Below are 21,101 nucleotides of genomic sequence, written 5' to 3' on the forward strand. Positions count from 1 at the left end.
TCACATCTCTTTCTAAAGACCTTTGCTCTGAATCCCACCATTGAAACATTAAAAGATTGCTGAAAAATACTCAGTTTATTGTAGGCAGAATGGTAAAAAAAAAAACAGGCATTATCGTCAGAATTTGAACTTTTTTTGAACATCCTTGAGCACATCACTGGTTATGAAAGTTTCAATTAGAAAAAGTATTCAAAACAAAGCTTAAGATTGAGATATTTCTGTCAAAATCACTTTATTCTACATGTGTTATTTAGAAAAATGCCAAAGATAAACAGTTGGGAATCACTAAATTCTGTTAAAAACATTAAATTATGCTCCTCAGCAACACTGTGAAGCCACGATTGATTCTGCTGAGACGAACGGTCACGTGACAAATATTCACTGAAAATCTGTTTACACAGAGCCAAGAAGAGAGGACAGGAGAGGTTGTAAAAATGTAAATAGTTAAATTTGTGTAACATGTGGAGACTGTTTTTTTCCCAATATTCATGACACTTGTGGGCACTTGGAAAGTGTTTGTATAAATTCCATTTTCACACTTCTAGCCATGATTGTGCTGATTACATAGAGGTACAGGACTTATAGATTGCAGTAAAATACAAGGCCACAGTGAGGAAAATGTAAAAACACGCCCTGAAATGGCTCAGAGGGTTAAAAAAAACATGCAGAGGTGTTTCTAAATTCAACCATTAATGTGTAAGAAGTACACTGGTGTAAAATGTGACATAAACTTCACTTCCCAAATGTGTCTGCAGACTGCAGCAAAGTTTGCTTTCCTCCCCCTAAATGCCTGCTTCTGCAGTTTGTGATGTTGACAACTCACACATCCACATTTCCAGTTTACCATTAGTGTAATGGGCACCAAAGGATGGGTTTAGAGTAGGTGAAAAAAAAAAACAGGAGGAAAATGGGAACTGGGAAATTGGTGGAGCATCTGCCCCGAGGCAAAAAATTCGAAAAGCAAACTCATGACCGCAGGAGCGAGGAAAATCTGGACGCGGGAAGCGAATGAGATACGCTTCTTTGCTCCTTCAACAACTCCTGTTAAGATGCCCTTGAGCAAGGTGCTTAACGGCCGACTGCTCAGATGGAGCTGCTGACTGGCACCAGAATGTGGCTGTACTGGGCAGCTCCCAGGTCTTAATGTCTGGAACTGAACGAGTGTGAAGGGCGTGTGCTGGAAAAAGAGCACACAGCAGAGCTTTTCTGGGTAAATAACAATAAAAACAAACAGACTGAATGGACGGCTAAATGCTAATGCAATTGCTTTTCTCTTTGTCTAGACAAGAGCATTTAAGGCTGTCTGGGCAAATTTATAAATACATATGCGTCTCTCAATCTGCCTCCAGACCTCCGGTGGAAGCTTTTACCGGAGATGGGGGAAAAAAACGAGCCAAATCTATCTAGCTTTCCCCTTGCTAAATGACTGGAATACTGTGTTTTGAAAGCGTACGGCTAAATGAAAAGGCGCCGTATGTCTTGATAGGGGAAAACTACCTGTAATTTGTTCAGCCAGTAAAAAGGTTTATATATAGAAGGAAAATGGTCTGTATCTTTCCCCCTCTGTTTCATTCTCTCTGTCTCCCTTTCTCTCAGGAATTAAAGTGTGCCTCCATCACCGGCCTCCCGGCTGACAGGAGGCCTCCAGAGTGCGGTTTGTCCGCTCGACGCCACCTCCTCCGCTGACAGCCCTCAGTTGCCTGGAGACGCTGCTTGAGAGACAAGCTGAGGTAAATGAGCAGGTTGTTGATCAAAGCCCACGACGGCTCCACTGCTGCATTTTCAGCAGCGCGCCGCTCAGACGCCGCACACCACTTTGACTTCCTGTTCACTGCTAACTACAACTTGTGGGCTTTTTCCGTGCAGTACACCCTGACATTAGCCTCCTGTCGAAAAATCACATTTGAAGCGCTTTCTGCTGAGATGTGCCGGCTTGATTGGGGGGTTTTTCTTCCATTAGCATTGCAAAAGAGTGCAAATTTGAATTTTAAAACACGGGGTTCTGCAATGATTAAGTTCTCTGACAGGCTGGGGATGTTTTGGTGGCACCGTGGGTCTGCCATTAGATGCTTTGTGCTGATGATTGTGCTGCATAATTTGCTCTACTCTGAAGAGTGCAACCAGAGCAAACAACCTGTGTTATAATTGTTGTTACCTTTCAGAGTGAAAAAAACAGTGTTCAGTGTCAGAGATGGTGAAAAAAATTCACAAGTCAATTCATGAATGCAAATTCTGAAATATTGTGAGGACTGCAGAATGCTACAGATGATTATTTTAAGTGGTGCCTGTTGTGGTAGGTGTGCATGTTGGTAAGAAGTATTACGGTCCTCTACTAAAGTGGTAAAACTAAAAAGTGAAGGTGCTTTTAGACAGAAAGCCCTGACCACTGCATCTCCTGTCTGTGTTGTGTGACTACATCTAGTCTGACTGACAACCTATGCACAGGCTGCTCCTCTAATCTCATCACATCGCCAAATACATCAAGTTGTAGCTTAAAAATACAGGAACTTAAACAACAAGTTTAAATAAATTACACCATTAAAATTAGCACCTGTGTTGTTTTTCATCTTGGTGAAGCAGCAGCAAGTCAAACAAAGTTCAACTATTATCTACTCGCAAGCACAGAGACAATTATCCGTCCAGATTCATGTGAGTGGCAGCCTCCTTCTCTCTCCTTGATGCTGCCGCCTACCTTGATGGCTCTGGTGCCGTAATGTTTGCTTACTTTGAAAACAATAGTAGAAACAACAGCCTCCTGCTGAAAGTACCTTAAAAGTACATACATTCGATCAGGAAAATATAGCCTCCATATCTGTGACTCAGGAGGGAGAGCATAAGTAATAACTAGCTGACAAATGTTGTGGAGTACAAGTATAAAGTAGCATGAAAGATCATGAAAGAGATCTCTTGGAAATAATTGTGATGCTACAGTTTTATTTTAATTTAATTTATAACTTTGGTGAGCGGGTGCTAACTGCTACAAAAAGTGGCTTTAAGGCACTAACACAACACCAGCTATGTCAGAATGTAAGGAGAAAATATTTTCAGTTTTTTCCCCTTATGTCTTCCTGCTGCTCTGTCTCAACACTCAGTGAGTTACGGAGTTTCCTGATGGACATAAAGTAACTTGTTGCTAAAGTAAAGCTAACCGTTAACTGCTGCTGAGACAGGACTGGCTTTTAGTCGAGAGCTTTGCAAAATAAAAGGCTACAAGACAGAAGCCGAGTTATTCTTCTTGCTGTTGGACTGGTAATTAATATTAGCTGGCCTTCTATGTCTTGTGTTGCTGCACTTGCTTGATGTTTGGCTGTGGTCGACTATAAGAAATACGATCATAAGAAATGCACGTATACAGATTAAAGCAGCGGTGTAGAACTTGATTTCACTCTGTAGAGGTGCTGAATTGCAAAAAAAATGGCAACTCCATGTTTTGTTGCTTTAAGAACAATACTAGCTGTTCTTAGTTACTGTCATCACTGTGCATCAGTGTGCAGTGCAAGGTTATTATAGTTAATGAAAACTAACGAAAAAACAAAAATTAGAAATTGAAAAAACATTTTTGTTAACTGAAATAAAAATAAAGATGAGAGTTTTTAAAAAACGATAACTAACTGAAACTGTATTTTGTGGTTACAAAACTAACTAAAACTAACTAAAATTATAGTGAAAAATTTGTCAACTTTTTTCATACGTAAACCTTTTGGGCTGATATGAAATCTATTTAATCTATCGGGTTTTATGACTTAATAAACTTATTGGGGCTGAGATGGATCAACATTTATCGTGACTTTGTTTAATCTGGCACCCAACAAATACCCCATTACAAAAAAAACTAACACTTACACTAAAACTAATAAAAACTAAACTAAAACTAAGCATTTTCCAAAAAATAAAAACTAATTAAAACTAGCAAACTCACTCTAAAAACGAATTAACACTGAATTTGAAAACAAAAAATCACAACGAAATTAAAACTAAAACTAATGAAAAATCCAACTCTATCATAACCTTGGTGCAGTGATGCATTGTTGTGCATATCAAAGTTTGCATGTGTTGAAGTCAACACTGAAGAAAACAAACACAGCAGACTTGAAAACACTCTAGCAGTCAGCTCTGAGCCCTTGACATCCCTCCAGTGCACAGTTGAAATGTCTGCAGAGAGAGCTGTTCTTGCCTCTTCAATTACTACAGGAACCCTGACGGGAGAAGAACCAGACGTGTCACTTTAGATACTCTGCTGCTAGCGGAAAGCTTGTCCAAACTACCTGGCTGGGAGAAGTTCAGTGTCAGTGTCGAGTGAAGGCGAGCGTGGGTGTGATCGGGAGTGTCAAAGGTAGCTTTGGGACATTGTGTTTTACTGCTGGATGTGTTGTGATCTGGATTCAAGGAAACATCTGGGAACATGTGCATGTAGGATCTTACCTGTCACATACCCCTCTTCCCTCTGACATCTGAGCCAGACTGTTACAGCATGGGATAGTTGTTATAACTCTCTGCTTAACTGCTATAACTTTCCTTTCTGCTGGCGATGTATCACTGTTGAGCATGCGGGCAACGAAAACTAAACAAGAGAGTTCTTGATGAGTAAAAAAGGTGATGCTAAATAAGAAATTAGAGAGTGTATAAGCTGCAAGGTTATTATAGTTAACGAAAACTAACGAAATAACGAAAACTAGAATTGAAAAAACATTTTTGTTAACTGAAGTAAAAATAAAAATGAGAGTTTTTAAAAAACGATAACTCACTGGAACTGTATTTTGTGGTTACAAAACTAACTAAAACTAACTAAAATTATAGTGAAAATGTCCTTCGTTTTCATCTTTGTCAGCTTTTTTCATACGTAAACCTTTTTGGTTGATATGAAATCTATTTCATCTATCTGGTTTTATGAATTAATAAACCTATCGGGGCTGAGATGGATCAGACAAAGGAAATAAAGGAACATTTATTGTGACCTTATTGAATCTGGTACCCAACAAATACCCCATTACAAAAAAAACTAAAACTAACACTAAAACTAATAAAAGCTAAACTAAAACTAAGCATTTACCGAAAAATAAAAACTAATTAAAACTAACAAACTCACTCTAAAAACGAATTAAAACTAACTGAATTTGAAAACAAAAATTGACAATGAAATTAAAACTAAAACTAATGAAAAATCCAAAACTATTATTACCTTGATGAGCCGTCAATGTTATTTCTCTTGAATTGTCGAATTTTAAATTGGGATTCTTTCCTGAAATCAAGTGTTCTTTGACGAGAGGGCACCTCAAACAATTGCATCAACAAAAATACAACAATTGACCTCTTGGGGACAGAGAGCAGAATGTTTATTAGTCAATGTGCATATGCCAATCAACATGCACTTGAAAGGACTAAAGCGTGTCCCGAATAAACGTGCCCTTAACCTTCAATATAACACTAAATATGTTTCTCCTTTAAAGACACCACCAACCAAATGTTCGCCAGCCTGTTCCACACTTACAAGATGAGGTGTCGACCTAAAAATAACAACAAAGTGTGAAATGGTTTCAGGCTTGCAAATTGCTCTTGACTGTGAAACTGTACAAGGGCTCTGGTGACCTGTTTGTTGCCGAGCAGAGCAGTTTGAAGTTTGTATCTGGGCCTGTTGTGCCTGGAGTCTCTAAACAGCAGCCAAGACTAAGCTCGGGATTATCTTCTTCTTTTATTCCGCATCTTCAAGCTGCAACAATAGGCTAAAATACGGAGGGTTTCCCTGTTATTCAGGCTACCTCCAATCCATGATTTTATTTAATTTGTTCGCTCCTGTGGTGTGTGTGTGTGTGTGTGTGAGGTGCAGATCAGTTAGATGGTCAGAGCAGATGGTCTGTTGATATGCCAACAAATAGGATAGCCATTTCTCAATACTGTAAAGTATATACTGCAAAATCATGATGCACCTAATGTAAATGGACTTCTTTCTTTTTTAATGAGCTACAGCAATTAGCAAATCCGTTTTTGTGAAGTGACACATTCTTTTTTATTGCGAAATCAAATGCAACAGCTGTCCCAGACTACACTGAAATTGCAAATGGAACACGACGGTGCAGTGGTTTTCTTCCAATTTGAAACTGGATCATTTACATTATTTAGCCTCTTAGAAGCAGTAAAGTCTTTTTTAAAGTCAGCAGCAGCACAAGCCAGACGCAGGCAAGGCTCAACGTGGCACCAAGTCCTTCTCAGACTGAACAAGGTTGTGTTTCATTGTTAATCAACTTAAATTGTAAGAGAAAGATTTAGTTTTTGTTCCTTCAAATGTCAGATCACTTTAGCCTTCAAGTGAAACAAAAACTCTTCAGTCAATCCACAGTTTGAAACCAAAGCTCTTTAAAGTCAGGGAAACCTTTCCACTGGTAATTTAGACAAATAATATATTTTAAAGAAATTTAATGAATTAAATATGACGGTAAGAATTTCCTGGCAAGTGTGGACTGTTTTAATGTTAGTGGGGTTCAGGGGAAAACCATCCATCACATTGGATGTGGATGAAATATTTGGTAAATATCCAGTAGCCTATTTAACAAGACTAACAGCCCTATATAAGTGATCTATCACAAATGGCATAAAGTGTATTTAGGGCGTGTCCAACTCTACTTTCTCTTTAAATGAAGCATAATCTGGGTGCAAATAAGGTGCAAGAGGAAAAGGGTGTGTTTGGTGTGTTTTTTGGCATTGCTATTTAAATGGTGAGTGTTTTATTGCTTCCGCCATCTACTGATCCTCTGTCCCTCTAACAACTCCATGTAACTGCATTTTAGAAAATGCACAGATAATCTGTTTACCAGAGGAGCAGTGCTGTGTGTCCCTGTGTGTGTAACAAGTTAATGAGTTTATGTGCACTTTGTATATCTCCTATCTGAATAATGCACCCTTTAAAAATACTGCACCATTGACTTTAGACCATATTTTTGTTGGTCAATTTCTGCTGCATCAACATAGCAACGCAGCAACAATTATCAATCATTTCAAGACAGATACACCCATGGGTCCACAGATATTATTTTAATTTTTAAATTTCCTCTTCTTTAAATTGTATTTATTTTAATTTTGTTTCTTCTGGTTTATATTCCTTTTTTTCTATTGTTGTTTTATTGATGCTTCTTTCTATTTTGCTGCTGTTACACTGGAAATTTCCTAATAGCATTTGCAGGTATGTTTACTAGAGGCGGGGGGAAAATGATACAGCATAGCATTGCAATTTTTAGGCAATATAATATCAATTCATGGCCACCTAGAATAGGTAGTCAGTGAGGTTAGGCTTTTTTAATGTTTCATTCAAAAAAATCCAGAGCAGTGAAACTTCAAGTTGAGGAAAGTTTGATAAAATGCTGCAGTTGTTGTCGTCCATACATATTTGATATCAGTTCAGTTCAGTTTGACTGAATACTTTGTTGGTCAGTCTGTGGGTTTGACTCTCATTGCGGAGAAATAAAAAGACTGAAGTGAGATGAATGGACTGAGAATTTTCTCTTATTTGATAAAACAATTCTTGATTGAATTGAATTTTGTGGACACAAAATGCAGTTAAACAGTTAAATCGTAATATATTGTATCGCAAAACTCACCATGTTGCAAAATGCTTAAAATTGCGATAATATCGTACTGTGACTCAAGTATCTGGATAAAATCGTAACATGGGGCCGATACGCTGATTCACACCTCTAATGTTTACCATCGTGAGGTATTAGTTATGTGTTGGCAATATCCATCCATCCATCCATCCATCTATCCATTCTCGTCCGCTTATCAGGGGCCGGGTCGTGGGGGCAGCAGGATAAGCAGGGCATTCGATACGTCCCTCTCCCCAGCCACAACGTCCAGCTCCTCCTGGGGGACCCTGAGGTGTTCCCAGGCCAGGAGAGAGATATAATCCCTCCACCGTGTTCTGGGTCTTCCCCGGGGCCTCCTACCAGTTGGACGTGCCCGGAACACCTCTAACGGGAGGCGCCTGGGAGGATCCTTACCAGATGCCCAAACCACCACAATAACATCTATTTGGTTACATTTTTGTCTTGATATTTAAACTGAGATGAGATGTCTTTCACCTACCAAGAGGTTCCACCGAGATATTTAGTCATAAACCAGAATAATGGGGGAGGAAAAAAAAAAATCTGACTTGATGACGGCGCTAGATGAAAAGTTAAATATCACCAAAGTCATCATAATTCACCCTTAAGGGATCGTCAGGGTCTGTACATAATTTCAGCACAATCCATCCACTAGTTGTTGGGATATTTCTACAAGTTGAAGCCAAAAGAAAATTAATTTTAACCAAAACAATATATCATCTAATCCTGAGTCAGACTTGGAGGTGGAGGAATATGGATGGATGCTTTTAGACAATCGAGGATTTCCCTGGGCTGCGCTGGGGGGCCATGGGGAACCAGAGACCGAGCGTATGCTAATAGAAACACAGTGCTAATCCATCACCCAGTCTCTTCAGAAGTAATTAAGTCAAATTATAGACGCCCCCACCCCCCCACACCAGCACCTTAATCTCCCTCCAGATGGGGACCCTGCTGAGCAACAGGTGGTCTCTGTTCATACCAACATGCATCCCACCACTGTTACTTGACTCCTTGGAAACAATGGTGGACCCAAAGAGAGCCAGACAACTGAGTGAAATATGAGACGGATGTGTAATTATGACAGAGTGAGAGCACATGTGCGATATCTATTTCATAATTAACTACCTACTGTGCCTCTGTGACACCTGTCTCTGTCTTTTGTCCATGATTATAACAATGGACTGAAAAAGAGATGCGGAGTAATTGCACGCAAATGGCTGCCTCGCATTTTTCATACTTTAGGCAGTCATCGTGTTTTCAGGAGTGAGACAAAGCAAAAAACTGCACCTGCAAATGAGCAAACACTGGTTTACAAAGCAGACTTTGAAGTCATTATTTTTAAAAATTCTGGGATTTGTAAGGGAGCATGATTAGAAGTTCATTTTTATTACCTCTGAGAGGATTTTCGCATTGCAAATTGCTGTAAACCTGTATGGTGAAAACCTGTAAAAACATACTGCATGCAGGCGAACACTGCAATTTAATTCCACAGCAGGCGACGGCGTCTGCACAGTGTGCTTTAACCTATCATCATGCACTATAAACTATACCTATCAGGGTGCTATCACAAGTCGCCATAGAACAATAGAGAATTATACGTCCACGTTACAGACTGTGAACTCTGATTGCTTTTCCCTCATCTCTCTTCCACGACGGCGAATTCATCAAATCGACAAACTGCTCTCTGCATCCCACGTGGGTGTAAGTGCAATCAAACTGTAATGCGCACGCAAATTGACCCCAATCAGCATGCTATTTTTGAAGGCAACCCCTTGATGTGACGGGTTGAAAACACATGCAGGTTTGAAGCGTCTCTGCTCCTGTTTGACAATGGCTTCAGGAGAATTGTTAGTCCATGCTTGCAGGAACGAAATCACATTAAAGGTCTGCGAGGCCACAGTTTACACAGCTAGTCGAAGCATGACTCACAGTGCTGTCTGAAGATGCTGCTCTCATCAGCGAAGCTTCAGAAAGAGTCCATTCAGGTTTGCTCAACAAACATTTCCCATGATTTTCTCACCCCAATTGTCAAATTCACTCAAAAATCGCTGCTTTTATCACATATTGATGCTGTGAGTTTGACAGGCCTCACTGGAGGGCTGCTTTCTGACTAAGGAGAGTGCAGCAGGGGTGGTGCAGCAGGAAGAGGCACACTGTTTCTGCCATTTCATACTAACGAGAGGAAACTTCAAAAATGCTTTAGAAAAAAAGCCCAGTTTTACACGTCCAGAGTGGTGGGAGGGGTTCAGAAAACTTCAGAAGCTCTGGAAGTCTCAGCTGGAGCTGGTAATGGGAGTGGGAATAGATTTGGCACAAGCAGAACCACAACTGTCTGCACAAGGGCTGCTTGGATATCACTAAATCACTGTTTCCTGGTCTCTCATCTATGCAGGAGATCCAGCTCTCATGGACTCTGACTAAGCCAAAGATTTGAAAGAAAAACAGAGTGATTTAATGAAGATTCTGTGTCGGATCTCGGATCAATGCAAGCATCATTTTTTGGTTGTATTTATTATTTAGTGCCAAATCTAAAGATGCAAAGGCTCAATGCAGAGCCTCTTAATTACAGTTTTGTCGGGCTTCTCTATTAAATGTGTTGTTGTCCCTACTGAGGACACAGCCTGCAAAGCCAATACCACACATAAGCAAACGTTGTGTTATCTCCGGTCTTAATGGAAAAGCTCCTGCGCATGCACTAAACCTCATCAAAGCAAACCTTTGTTTTGCTGTCAGAGTCTATTATACTGAAAAACTGAAGACTTTCATTTCACATTCAGATAACTGCTTCTGAAAAATGACACCAATTCTAACAAAATGATTGATGGCAGCTATAAAAAAAAAAGTGAAAAGCAATCTGGTTAATATTAATGTTATAAGTCATCTTTTCTTACAACACTGTTGTGTTTCTGAGGACAGAAAGATTGTTTTTGTAAGTGTTGAATTTCAGGTAGTTTCCCAAAATGAATTCATGGCATTTTAAAACAAATATCTAACACTTATTAAAATAGTAGCCTCTCCCCACCTGTGTGTAAATTGATTTGAAAAGGACACAGAGTTTTACTGGAGGTGCAATTTATAACCTTGCATGGTGAGGAGGCAGCACAGAATTTCATTATCAAGCTGACAAATCATAGTTATTCGCAGTGTTCACAGCATTTTCTTCCTCTCAAGTGAAAAGTATGGAAATGTTGGGCTTGCTCTGTAATGTTATTGTGCAAGAACTTGTCACTGTTGGGAGAAAACTCATAACTCAACATTTTTGATGATTGTTTGTCTCCACCTCAGCTGAGAGATCACATTGCTTGCTTGCTTTGAGCTGGAAAAATAGTTTGAGCTCTTGAGCACAAACAATTATTCCACAACCCCAGAAGGAATGCCAAGTATGCATTTTCCTGAAGACTTTTGTGACAATACCTGAGATTGTCCGCTATCTGACGTTGAACCTAAAACATCGTTTGCTTTGACAACACGCTGTAAACGCCCACTTAACAGGAAGTGAGGTCAAGGCTGAGGTCACTTCCTGCACATTCTGCTTGCCGCAGCCTCGCAGGCTTCTTAGCATCTAACAATAGCTCAGATCATGCGAAAAGATCTTTTTCTCTCTGCACACATAAATACATTTGTTCCTCTTTGGGAGGTGCTATCAGGGCCGGGTTGAAGGCCGGCGGAGGTGTTTTGTTAAATTTAGATTGTTTGCTCCTCTGCTGTGGAGACCCTGATTGCATTTCAACACAATCAATACTGGCATATTGGATCTGAGTGAGATGGCAATAAGAGCCAATAAAGCTTTGAGGGGGCGCTCGGGCGTATTGTCTGTCAGGCAGGCAGGGGAAACAGCAGAGGCCACGTTAGAGGAGCAATAAGCTGCCGGGCTGGATAAAACCAAGCAGTGTACAAACAGACCTAAACACAAGGCAAACAGAAGACACAGAGGCTCTGAGACCAACATGTGTACATCCAAAGCCATACATACCACAAACACAGAATCTCTATCTTGGTTTCTATCTCTTCCCCCCCCCCCCCTCATTTCCTCTCTCTTCTAGACACACACACTCCCTTACTCATCTAATGACGCACGCAGATTCCCCACCCACATGCAGAATTCGTATCTCAAAAATAAAACCGAGACAGCCTCAGGATGTGTTATTTTGCTGAAGAGCTGGTACCGTTGATGACAAGGTCGTTTAGAAAGTGCAATCATGATTGGAATCTCAGAAATTTTTTGAAGGATTTCTAGATTAAAATGCGAGTGTCCTTGATGATTTATCAAGCTTTAAAATGTGTTGGTAAAACTTGGTATTACACGTCAGCTTTCTTTTACTTGTTTGTTTTTCTCTTATTCCCTGACCTGCTGACCTTCCGTCTTATATTCATAACTTCCCCTGTAACACACTCGTCGTGCAGGCCTGAACAACCTGAATCAAATCATGAGGAGAATATTTCTCTGAGCTCGGGGGGAAATTGCATTTGCTGCAACCACACACACACACACACACACATATTACACACTGGAGTTCAGTTAACTGCAAAAACAAAGCCTTCAGACACAGGAAATAGTCTGCACAGAATACGAAACATTACAAGGAAAGCTAATCTTAAACATACTGCTGAGCGAGAGACAGGGCGGGAGGGAGAAAGAGGAAGGAACCGAGCAAGAAATCTGCGTTTCCTGTTGCTGAAAACTTTGTCAGCAGTTGCAGCCGTTTGAAGCTTAACGAATGGAACCTGCTGAGCTCTGGCTCTGTCACACGCCTAAAATGCTGCTCTGACATCTTTGTCTGAGCAAACGATGGCTTGGCATTTTGCTGCCTGACTGGCTCGAAACAATACGAGTAGCATCCACTTAGTATGCCTCTAACTATGGATGGAGGCAGAAACAAGAAGCAGCGACACGAGCCTGAATTTGTACGGTCGGTCCGGACGGCGGCTGATGCATATTTCATGCACATTTTCTAAAAAAGATTGCCGGTAATCATGTTGAATACCTTCATCAGGAGCGCTCAGTGTGCAAAGACCGGCCTGTTCCAAAGGAGGTCCGGATTATTAATTCAGTATCCTCCGATACATAATCACCACTTGCCCATTTTGATTTCTCACACCAACAGAAACACATTTCTCATTCAACTCACTTCTGCCTGCATCTAATTTACAATCGTGTTGTGATTTGAGCTGCGCAGCCACACCCTGGGCAGCGGGAATATAATGGAAATATAATGTAAAAACCAGATGACCGTGAATTCAGTCCTCAATGTCATTCTCCCCTCCAATAACTGCGATTCAATTCCACCTCTCAGGCTGAGGAGCCAGGGGATAAATCCCGGCTCCCCCGCCATCCAAGGACTAATCTCCCTTCGGAAAGCCACTCCGGCGTGCGGCGTTCCTGCTGACCTCTCCTGCAGCTCGGTCTTGTATCTGAGTGCAGTGACGGGTGGAGGGGGGGAGGCTGCTCCTGCGTGTCACTCACCTGCCACCACGGCTACAGCTCATATTAACAAGGGGACTCGGGGCTCCGGGGGTTTTGCATATAAATGATGTGTCTAGCTCCTGAGATGATATCAAACGGTGTGTGTCTGGGCCTGTGTGTGTGCGTGCGGGCCTCACATGTCTGCTCACCGGCTTTGATGTCAAGGGCGACATCTTTATATTCCCATTATTCCCAACCTGCCTGCCGAGAAGAGGCGACGCGACGCATTGAGCAAGCTTTCAATTTTTCATTTCTCCTGGCATTTTTTTAACATTTCAAAAAAATCACATTTTGGGGACATGAGATTCATGCCGCACATCCCTGAGTCAGTTGTGATTGTGTTTACGATGAAATGGCTTCTTTCCACACCATCTAACACAGCAACAGCAAGGCACTTTCTCTGCTCCCTGTAGGGTCATGATCTCAATATCAAACAGTCTCTCCGTTTTGTTTTTCAGCAGCTCTTTCAGAGGCGGATGAATGTAGCGGAGTGACCATGAAGCTGAGTGCGTGCACCGAAATGATACAGCAACATGAGGCAGCAACTCATTGGTGGGCTGACGCTGATACTCGGAGCAGAGGAGGTTTATTACCTACAGCTTTCCACCGATTTACTCTTCCTTTCATCACTGTTTCTGCAGTGAAAGCTGTTATTTTTGTACATTTGGTGGCTGGTTAGTAGCCTGCAGGGCCATTGCGGTGGCAGTTGCAGAAAAGCTATGATCTAACACTTCGGCAAGACATTATTACAAACATTATTCACAGTGCAGTAGCATAGTGGAGTGAACTCAGCGTCATGAGGGCACAGTTCCACAAGAAGAGAGAGGTGAGGCAAAAAGTCAGCCTTAATTTTGTCCCCAGTTATAATACTGCTACAGAACATTTTTCTGCTGCTTCTACATTCACTTTAAAAAAAAAAAAAAAGGCTTTCCTTTGTACAGTAATAATCATTCCCGAATTAGAAGTTGATAAAAAATTAATTTCTTTCGTGGTAGCTCCTGTTTTTCATATGACAGTTTAATGTTTTATGCTACCAATTGGTTTACAGGATCAAACAAACAAAGATCTTATTGTGTCACAACAAACTACAGTCATTAATTAATGCGCACACGACATTACTGATTCGGTTGCATGAGATGAGTTGTGATATGGAGATTTTTCATAAATCATCTGATCCCTGAGACATGACAGGAATAGTCAAGTTTGGGGTAAAGCAGATAAGAGTAAGCCAATAACAATATCTGAATTTAAAATGTGCTTTTTAAGTTCTTCTATGGTTGAAATTCCTGAAGAATACAAGCTGCATTAAGATTTAAGGATGTAACACAAAAGCTAAAATGAGACTTTATCTTAAAAATGAAGCTTGATTGCACCATAATTAGAGACAAAGTGAGCAAGCTGAACTATAACATCTATCTGAGGTTAGCTAACATTAGCCACCTCAAGCTACTGGTCAAACAAGACCAAGTCAGTCTGTGTAATCAAAACCTCTGACTGTTTTAAGTTGATTAAGAGTGGCTTTTATTGCTTTTTATTTGTTAAAAGGAACATCTCGTTACTTTGAAAGTGACACATTAAATGTACAAATGTGAAGTTATTATTTATTTTTAGTAAGTGCAGTTGTTTGTTGTACAGTTGTTTTTGAATAGTTATTATAGTTATTATAGTTTTTGATATTCTCATATTGTTTTCAATATTTTTTTAAGGTGTGCTCTGTGTTTTCATTTTTGCTGATGCTGTAACACAGTCATTTCTATCTATCTATCTATCTATCTATCTATCTATCTATCTATCTATCTATCTATCTATCTATCTATCTATCTATCTATCTATCTATCTATCGTTAGCTAGCTAGCTAGGTTAGAAAGGGACAATTGTTCTTCTAAATGAACAGCAGACTCTTCAAAGTGTCTTTTTGTCCAACTGGACACTGAACCAGACATTTTAAGCGACCATAACTTTGATGAAGAGAACACATACAAAGTTTGAAGAGAACACACAGTGCACTATGGAAAGCGGCCTGTCACTCATACGGTTGCCACATCCTAAAGCATTCCCTGTTTTATCGTTTATTAAAATTACTCTAACCCTAACCCTAACCCTAATGGGACCATACTTTACTAAATAAGCATCATGTTGTATTAAAGAAGATTTGAAACTAATAATTGAAACCATTAACTTATTCTGAGAACGTTCACTGAGGTAATAACTCAAGTCAGAAGTCAGGTCATTTTTCCTGTTGACTTGTATACAAACTGACTTTTTTTGCAACCAGTGGAGTCGCCCCCTGCTGGCCGTTAGAAAGAATGCAAGTTTAAGGCACTGCCACATCGGCTTCACTGTTCAGGCCCAGAGATTGTCACTTGAACAGAACTCCCATTTTTGAGAAAAGTATGTTATACTGTTAGTAGGTCTCTATGCCAGTTTCACTGTGAGCCAATTGTCATGTAAAAAATTATCCCTGATTTTTGTAGCAGCTCGCCGAATTTATGTGAACGCCCTAAAGCTCTCCCAGAGACCATTTTCATATTCATAATCTTTGACTGTGCCTTAAATATTTAACAGGTTTCCTGTAGAAAAGGGCTAGACACATGAATCATTACCTACACTTACATACCTGGTACAAGGTAATTACAGCCATGAGTAACACGCTAACCCTTCAACCCAAAAACCTGCTGATGCAGAGAAATGATACAGCCACTGGGGCTGCACTGACAAACTCTGATTTATCAAACTTAATGCGCTCCTATGGGAAACAGCCACACACACACACACACACACATATTTTAAAAGATAAATAACAGAGAAACGTAGACTGAGGCGTATGACAGTGACAGAGAGACAGAGTAACAGGAAACTGATTACAGTAAGTACCAACCCCCACCATTCAAGAGCATACTTGAAGATAATAATGTGGCCATAAGCCAAAACACAGAGTTCAACAAAAGGGAGGCACCCGTCCACCTCCAGCCTCCTCTTCCAGCCCCGCCCTTGTGTCAGGGCCTGTATGGGGGGGGGCCCCAGACGCCCACGTTCCCCGGCTCGGGCTTCATCCATCCAGTCTAGTCAGCCTGACAAACTAATGGAGACTAATCAACTGTCAGGGCAAACACGCTGCACACTACATCTCCCGGCTTCCCGTACCATCCCCCCCCCCCCCCTCCTCCTCCTCCTCAGCGCCCTCCCACCGCCGCAACCGAACTCCCCTCCCACCATCATTTCAGCTATAACTGTCATAAGCAGGAATAACATAGTGATGGCTATATATAGCAGCCTGGCTCCTCCCTGTCCCGGAGCACACACATGAAGTACACACACAGAATCGTCTCTGAGCACATTAATTTCCCATTTACTCACCTTAATGACCCCCATTATATATTTATCCTTAATCTGCCCTTAATTCTGCGCCCCATCTTAAACTTGACCGCAACCCTAGTGCTGATGTTAAGCAGCAATCGGCTGCTCAAACAGCCTGTACAAGTTTGCAGATGACATTACACTCTACTTTGAAAATCAATATATTTGACAGCAGAAGGACGGAGATCAGTGTGTTTACAGGCAGTCAGGAAATTTCATTACAATCAGTGTAAGTACAATACATCTGATCATTGCAACTGTCATTTAAACACCAGGTTATCTTACTAATAGTCAAATAATGGAGTTGGATTACTCTTTAAAATGACTCTGGGATATCGATATGCTTTCATCTGGTCTCTTTCTCTGTGTTGGTTCTGCCTGCGAGCTGCAAAAAGTCCTGGAAGTAAACTGGAAGCACAGCAGTGTGTCTGAAAAATGAGTGTTGTGCCCAGCAGTGGAGGAAGACGAAGAGGGTCTACTTTATGAGGGGATTAGCAGAATGACTTTCCTGTTACGACTATCATCAGGAATATTGGATGTGTTAGAGTGCTTTGTGAATTCATTAGCATCACACACTTAATCTGGATATTCAAGGCAAGCAACCTATTTATATGCATGTATCAGCATGCAGCACTCAAGTTCTTTGGGAATGAATACATAAACATTGTTGCAGACGGTCCCAAAAAAATGCCTCTTTTTGTTATTGGTAATATAAATTTCTTAAGCATACAATAGCTGATTTTTTTGGCCATTTTGGGTCAGCAAAAACAACTTTTATGTTCATATGGTGAACTTGTTGGCTGTTAACAGTTAACAGTTCCTTGTTAAAACATCCAGCAGTTATGGGTGAACATCATTTGGAGTTATGTTTCTTTTCTTTTCTGATGTCTTCTTTGTTTTCGGTCTCCACCAACTCCTAAGAGAAATATCTGTATCTTTAGGTGGTAAATGCTCCACCAGCCAGTCTCTTACTGTGTCCGTCTGACGTTTGGTGCTGAGCAAGTAAAGTACAGTGGATCGTTTTAGCTTTTTCTCAACAAAAAAAACGAAAAAAACAAAAAAAAAATGCCTGCTGTGTACAGTTACAGAGCAGACAGATAAAGATTGCACTGAAACTTGCTATAAATCTTTTGTTAAACTGAGGAGAGCTGCAGGATCTTTTTAACATTGTCACATTAGTCTCATATTGTCATTTGGCACATTGCTATTATAGAAATATTGATTATTACCACTTAAATTTAACCAAAACTAACCTGGATTAATTTTACCCTTTGCTAATTTAATGTTTGTCCTCATCTAACTGTACCCTGACCTAATGTATTCTGTAAACCTGAGTTTATAACACAAGACAAACACATAAATACTTCTCAATACACATGAACACACAAACACACAAGTTAAAAATAGGACAGGCTAAAGGACAAAGACCCTGAGCTGTTACTTTACTGTGTCTCGGCATCTCAGGAAGCAACACCCTCCTATCTCATAAACACCTCAGACTGAGGAAAGGGAAAGAGAGGACGGGGCTACACCGGCCGCTCCTCCTCGTGTCTGCTTTCAGTGGATTCCCCCTCTTTGATGGGTAGACATTGTTTAAAGATGCAATTCCCCTCTTGGCAATTTCTTTTCAAAAATACATAAATAAATAGCACATTTGCAGTAATATTATGGGAAAAAGTATAATTTCTGTTCTTTTTTTTGTTTGTTTTTTCAAAATGGCCAGAAACAGAAGTCCCCACTTGGATAGGGTAGAGTCACAGTCCACTGTTTGCTAAATAGGAATGTATGTGTGTGTGCATCGGTGAAGGTATTCTGTCTTTGAAAAGGGAGCTGATTCAGATTCTGTTTCACTGTCCACAACATCTTCCCAGTCAACTTGTTTACAGCTGAACAGGCTGGCCAGAGTGCAGACCCAGTCATGCCACAATTTCCTCAAATAAAAAACTGGAACAGAGTTTTGTGAGGATGAAAGTTGTGACCTTGAACAAAACAGTGTCTCCACCCAGCAGGCCACCCTTTACTTTGTTTGCATCCCCTGCTAGCAGGTTGGATTTGGTGCCATACATAATTGATGGCCGCCAGCAGGATGTTTGGCGTGGATTGGGTTGGAAAATTCTATATCATTAGCACAACGTGAAAGCAAGACTGACTAATTGTGAGAAAAGAAATTACAACAGTGGCTGCTATACAGGGAGCAGGCTCTAATTAACACTCCATCATTACAAGAAAATCCTGATGAGAACTATTGCCAGAGTGCTGTTATTCCATATACATGAGTGATAGATTTATTCTGTGTCTGAATCCCTAATGTTTTTATACTAGGGACATGCAGGTATAATGGCATTTTCAGAGTGGGAGAAGGCAGATTAATCACACTGGAGGTAGCATTATTCAGGAAAATACTACACACAGCAGAAAGAGTTGTAGATTGCAGTGCAGATTAGCTCCTTGCAAAACTTGTGAGGCATATTGTCTTCTTATCATGCCGAGGCATGATGCAGCAAAATGCCAAAGACTGTGAGCTATTCATATGATTTCGGCTGTGCATGTGGAAGGGGCAATAATTTAGATTTTTATGACCCCCGCAGCACAAAATGACCATAAACATATCTACAAAAGGAGAATGTGGGGATTCCTAATCAATAGCAACTATTTCTGTGCTGAGATTTCTGGCTTTTAGTGCTCCACATGGCAGGCTATACTTTATTTGTAATTAAAAAACTAAAGCTAAAAGTTGCATTTTCTGTCTAAAATGGCAAAGATCACAGATGATTTAAAACCACTTTTAAGCAGATTGATAGAAACTTGTCGTACCATCTTTGCCGATGAGGAAGTCCAGGTAGCGGTAGGTGTAGGCCACGCCCACCTTGGTCTCCACCTGTGGTCTCTTCAGCGTGGAGTAAATCTTCCCCGGACTGTTCTCCTCCGACATCGGCTTCATCTTGCGCAGCCCGCAGCCCATGGCTCCACAGTGTGTCTGTCTCTCAGTGCACGGACCCTGTGAAGCAGACGGAACACACTGAGACATGTTTCATTGTCACCTGTGTGTGTGTGTGTGTGTGTGTGTGTGTGTGTGTAGCCAGCAAGTAAATGACTACGTGCACATGGCTGTTGTGTATGTGTGGTGTTCAAAACTGGAGGCGGAAGAAGCACACTTAAATGATCATGTGGGTGTGTTTTACACTTTTACACTCTTTAGCTGAAAATTATGTGTACCGGTGTATTTTCAAATGTTTTTAATTCTACCATCCCAGGCATGAAAGTCATTAATAAGACACTTAAAAATAACTTGGGATGTTTTATTCCTTTACACTCAATAACAAATCTATATTTTATTATAATAAAATGGTTAATGGTAGGCTTTAGTGCACAATTATCTTGAAATGAATAAAAGTAAATGTGGAGTTTGGCAGATGGAATATTCTCCTCCATATCATCCAAACCATACGATGATAAGACAAATCCGAGGTCTGACTCTGTGTTAGACATCTTGTTAACAACTGAAATCCAAAATTAACTTAAGTGGGATTTACAATCACATATATCGTTTATTCCTTCCCACAAATAGAACCCACAGAAGCGTCTTCAAAATAAAAGCCCTTACTAAACTAACAGTCTCGGTTTCATTTCCTAAGGTTAGACCAAAAAAGTACTTGTTTAGACGTAATAAAAGATACTTCAAAAAAGTAAAATAAATGCATGTAACTGCTGTGCACTTTGTTCAAACATCAGCAGTCTCATTTTAGTGTCAGATTACAGTTCTGAACACACCCAAAGTTTGTAGTATGCGAGCGAGAAATGTCATTTAAGCATTAAAAGTAAAAGTACTCAACAGGTACAACTGGAATGTTTATTCTTATGTATTTTAATTAATTCTTGCTAATGTATCAACCGATCATGCACCTTTTATCAAAGTAAGTATAGATGTTAAATTAATCTAGTGAAGTAGAAAAAACACAATGTGGTTTTGGAGTCTCCTTTGGGTCACATCACGCTGACCCAAAACATTGGTATAATGCACCTTTAAGTACAGTATGTGACTAAATATACTTATGTACTTTCCCTCCTGGCTATGGCTGATTTAGGGCCAGATTAACCTCTCTGTGACAGTAACACACACATATATATGAAAGCAAATATCCATGCTCTATGATATCCGTGATTCCTCAGGGATTTCAGCAGGAAAACCAATAAAGAAGAACATGCCGGATAAGCGTCTGTAGATAAATAAATAAACACGACTAAATGAGCTTGATTTTTCACGGGTTCCCTCTCCCTCGTTCCCAGGGAGACCAAATTAGCACAGACAACCGTGGAAGAAGAGGAGGCCTTACAGAGCCGGCGCCATGGACGCCGCTTCACCCCAAATGGTTTGTGACAGCATCGCTGCCTCTCTCCAGCGACTGCGTCTGGGAGCAGGTGACATCCTATTGTGTGCCACTGATTAAACTCAAGGATGGATGGATGGATGGATAGATGGCAGTGGTGCCCTCCCCTCCCCTCCCTACCCCTCCCCTTCCACCTCAGCGGATGAGGAACCCTCTCTATTATGCTCCGTACTAATTACAGAACGTCACAGGGCCTTGGCTGGAAACTACGAATCCAAGCCAGCCATCGCTTCAGAGACAGGACAGGAAGTGAAGGGGGGCGGGGGGGCAGGGATGTAGGAAGCGGGATGTAGGAAACGA

General features: G+C 40.7%; 1 protein-coding gene across 1 annotated transcript in view; it reads right to left on the bottom strand.

The window, feature by feature from the left end:
• The window catches only part of LOC131975982 (raftlin-like), a 140,171-nt gene that overhangs the window by 103,665 nt on the left and 15,405 nt on the right, over positions 1 to 21,101 (bottom strand). The window contains exon 2 of the mRNA XM_059338835.1: positions 19,228 to 19,411. Coding sequence (XP_059194818.1) covers positions 19,228 to 19,375 — 148 coding nt within the window. The 5' untranslated portion in view covers positions 19,376 to 19,411. The remainder of the gene's footprint in view (positions 1 to 19,227; positions 19,412 to 21,101) is intronic.

The sequence above is a fragment of the Centropristis striata genome, chromosome 8 (genome assembly GCF_030273125.1).
Source record: "Centropristis striata isolate RG_2023a ecotype Rhode Island chromosome 8, C.striata_1.0, whole genome shotgun sequence".
In the NCBI taxonomy this organism is placed as follows: Eukaryota; Metazoa; Chordata; class Actinopteri; order Perciformes; family Serranidae; genus Centropristis; species Centropristis striata.